At 40.0% G+C, this 2982-nt stretch overlaps 1 protein-coding gene across 1 annotated transcript in view; it reads left to right on the top strand.

The window, feature by feature from the left end:
- LOC104279224 (neuroendocrine convertase 1-like) overlaps positions 1 to 2762 on the top strand; it is a gene marked incomplete at its 5' end in the record, with an annotated part of 25383 nt that extends 22621 nt beyond the window's left edge. The window contains 2 exon segments of the mRNA XM_009876429.1: positions 665 to 826; positions 2315 to 2762. Of these exon segments, the coding sequence (XP_009874731.1) occupies positions 665 to 826; positions 2315 to 2677 (525 nt within the window).
- Between the last annotated feature and the right edge of the window lie 220 nt (positions 2763 to 2982).

The raw sequence follows: 2982 nt of genomic DNA, 5'->3' as shown, positions 1-2982 counted from the left end.
TTCCTCAGCTCATAGGGTTTTGTGATTCCTGAAATAAGTTTTCATATTACTGACCTTAGCTGAAATCACAGATTGCTGTAGAGGGTTACTCATAATTTTGTTGCCATGTAAGTTGTGTGTCTAAATTTTGGTAGAGTCCCATTAGAAAAAAAGAGCTTTGGCATGTATTTTAAGTCACTAAATGACTGAGAAAAAAAGCCGTGATAAAATAAAGTTCTAGTGTTCTCTGTACTTGTATCTTCCATTTTCTACGATATAAATATTGCCACCAAAACTAATGGTCAAAGCATTTGCTGGTCACTTCAACGTGCTGTGTTTCGGATTGTACACCACTGCACAGTATTATTTGAAATTACTATTTTGGCAGTAACTTTAGTGAGGAGATTGCCAAGGAATTGGCTAACAAATACTAAGAGCACAAAATACTGCTTTCATAATTTTTAGCATTCTGTGGTATGCCAAAATTCCTTTGATATTTACATAATTAATTAATAATTATGTTGCATCAGTCACTGTGTTAAGTCCCACTATCTTGTCTATAATACATGTCTTTTGGTGCTTGTAAGTTGTCTAAATTTATAATCTGTTTTACTCACTTCTGTTAGTTCACAGTCAATTGTCCTGTTTCCTCCTCTTATGTCCTGATGCCATGTTTATCTTTTAGTCCAGGAGAATACAAAATGAAGGAAGGATTGTAAATTGGAAATTGATTTTGCATGGCACTGCTACCCAGCCTGAACATATGAAGCAGCCACGTGAATACACATCCTACAATGCTGTGCAAAATGACAGAAGGGGAGTGGAGAAGATGACAGACTTTGTAGAGGTAGTGTTTTGTCAATTTTCTTCTTATGTATTTTTCAGTTTATAAGAAAATTGTATTTTTTCCTACCAAGAGGACACATACTCATTCGGTATTCATTTCTTCTAGCCCCTGCCCCCTTCCAAAGTGCGTATTGTCAACAACTGATATGTTTTTTTAGTTTCCATATGCCAACATCGAAGGGTTTTAGGCTGGTAAGAGGATACAACTACTGGAGCAGTGAACTCAGTAACTAGTGCAGTTGAATGGTACGAGCAGGGAAGTATAGACCTCTGATAGACACACTAAATTGGTGTAATTCTAGTGAGAGCAAGTGTCACATCCAAAAGGAGCTCTGCCTGCTGGAGTATTTCCAGGGAGTTTGGAAGGAAGTTGGTAACAAAAGACATGACAAGAGTCAGGGACTCACTGATTCAGAAGGTTTGGTTAAGTGGGTCTGTGGCTGCTAGCTCCTTTGTTATCCCTTCTTTATTTTTTGGGTAGAATGCTTTAAACATGTTCCAGGCTTCGGAGAGTGACAGTGGGTTTCTGGGCACACAGGATGGTAGGTTTTGTATGTTTCCACAGTGCTTGATCGTGTTGACTTCTTCAGAATATTTTATTACTCACATCACATCAGTTTGTCTCCCCATTAAGCAATTAATGCGTCCAAAAATATAAAGAGATTAACCTTCCTGAGCCAGGTGATGAAGAAGAAGGTTGATTGAGACAGATGGTCTTTAAATATATTAGATGACTGTCCACAGGTACGGCAGCCATGTGCAAGAAAATCAATTGGAAGAGCAGGAGGTATTGTGGGAGAAGATGAAAAGAGATGAAGATAAAGTGAGTGTTCCGTTAGAAAGACAATCCTAGTGTAAATGAGGAAGCTTGTGCAGCCACAGGGTACCATGTCAGTACGGGGGGCAGACACAGATGAAATGAGATCATGCCTGTCACTGACTTCTCTGCACATCTGTACCTGGCATTAGTTTTCCAAGGTTTCCAAGATACATGTCATGGCTACCCGTTAGCCATACTTTACTGTCTTCTCTAAGGTGAGAGCACTGACAGAGAAGGTTGTGTGAAAGCACTGATTCAGTCTTTTTCACAAGGGTATGTGCCGCAATCAAAGCTGCCATCGCCACTGTGTGTACTGCCTCCACTGAGACTGCTGAGGAGCTGTCTCCCATAGTACGACCAGAAGTATCCTTATATTGAGACAAATCCTGCTATAAAATGGCGTGTTGTGTCCTGCTGGTGTGGAGTCTGAGTTTAAAACTTCCTGCATTGGACAGGGGGTTGTATTTTTGGTATTTTATACAATATAGTTCTTTTGATAGGCTGTTTTTGTGTGTAATGGTCTAGGTTTTTTTCTAGGGGCTAAGTGGCTCCTGAATGAAAAAGCAGCATCTATATACACATAGATGGAAATCGCTAATGAGAGCAAATCTTAATCCAGTCAGTTTTTCATTGACTCCTAACCCTTTTTATTGCTAATCTGTATTCTAGGACCATACCACGCAGGAGAACCTGAGTGAAAAACCCAAAGTCACTGAAGATACCAGCAGTAGCAGTGACAAAGCAGAAGATAAAATCCCGTCAGAGGCTATGCTGCATTTACTGCAAAGCGCTTTTAGCAGGCAGATGGCTCCGAAGCGGCTGCCAAAGAAGACTGCAAGTGAGAAGTTAAACATTCCATATGAACACTTCTACCGAGCCCTTGAAAAATTAAACAAGCCCTCCCAGTTGAGAGACTCAGAAGAAAGTCTGTACAGTGACTATGTTGATCTTTTTTACAATGCCAAACCATACAAGCATAGAGATGATAGACTGCTGCAAGCCTTGGTTGATATTATAAATGAAGGCAACTAAACTATAGAGTGTGGCACTGAGTTGGAAATGTTCATTCTCCCCACCCCACCTGTAGTTTCTTTTCAGAAGTCTGTTGTATGCTCTAGTTGTGTGATTGCTGCTTTGATTGCTTCATATTTAATACAAATATCAGGGAAGGGGAAAAAATGGGTTGGGAGGATAAGGCAGTCAACTGATGCTCTTTAGTAATAGCTTTGTTCAGAGCCTTTCTTCGTTGTCACCAGAGTAGATTTGCCCCCTCAGGCATGAAATGCAATACTGTTCCCCTGTAAAACCCAATGCTCTATTTTAAACAATTTTCATGT

Source organism: Apaloderma vittatum, unplaced genomic scaffold (assembly GCF_000703405.1).
Source record: "Apaloderma vittatum isolate BGI_N311 unplaced genomic scaffold, ASM70340v1 scaffold20029, whole genome shotgun sequence".
Classification (NCBI taxonomy): Eukaryota; Metazoa; Chordata; class Aves; order Trogoniformes; family Trogonidae; genus Apaloderma; species Apaloderma vittatum.
This window is presented reverse-complemented; position numbering and strand designations above follow the sequence as displayed.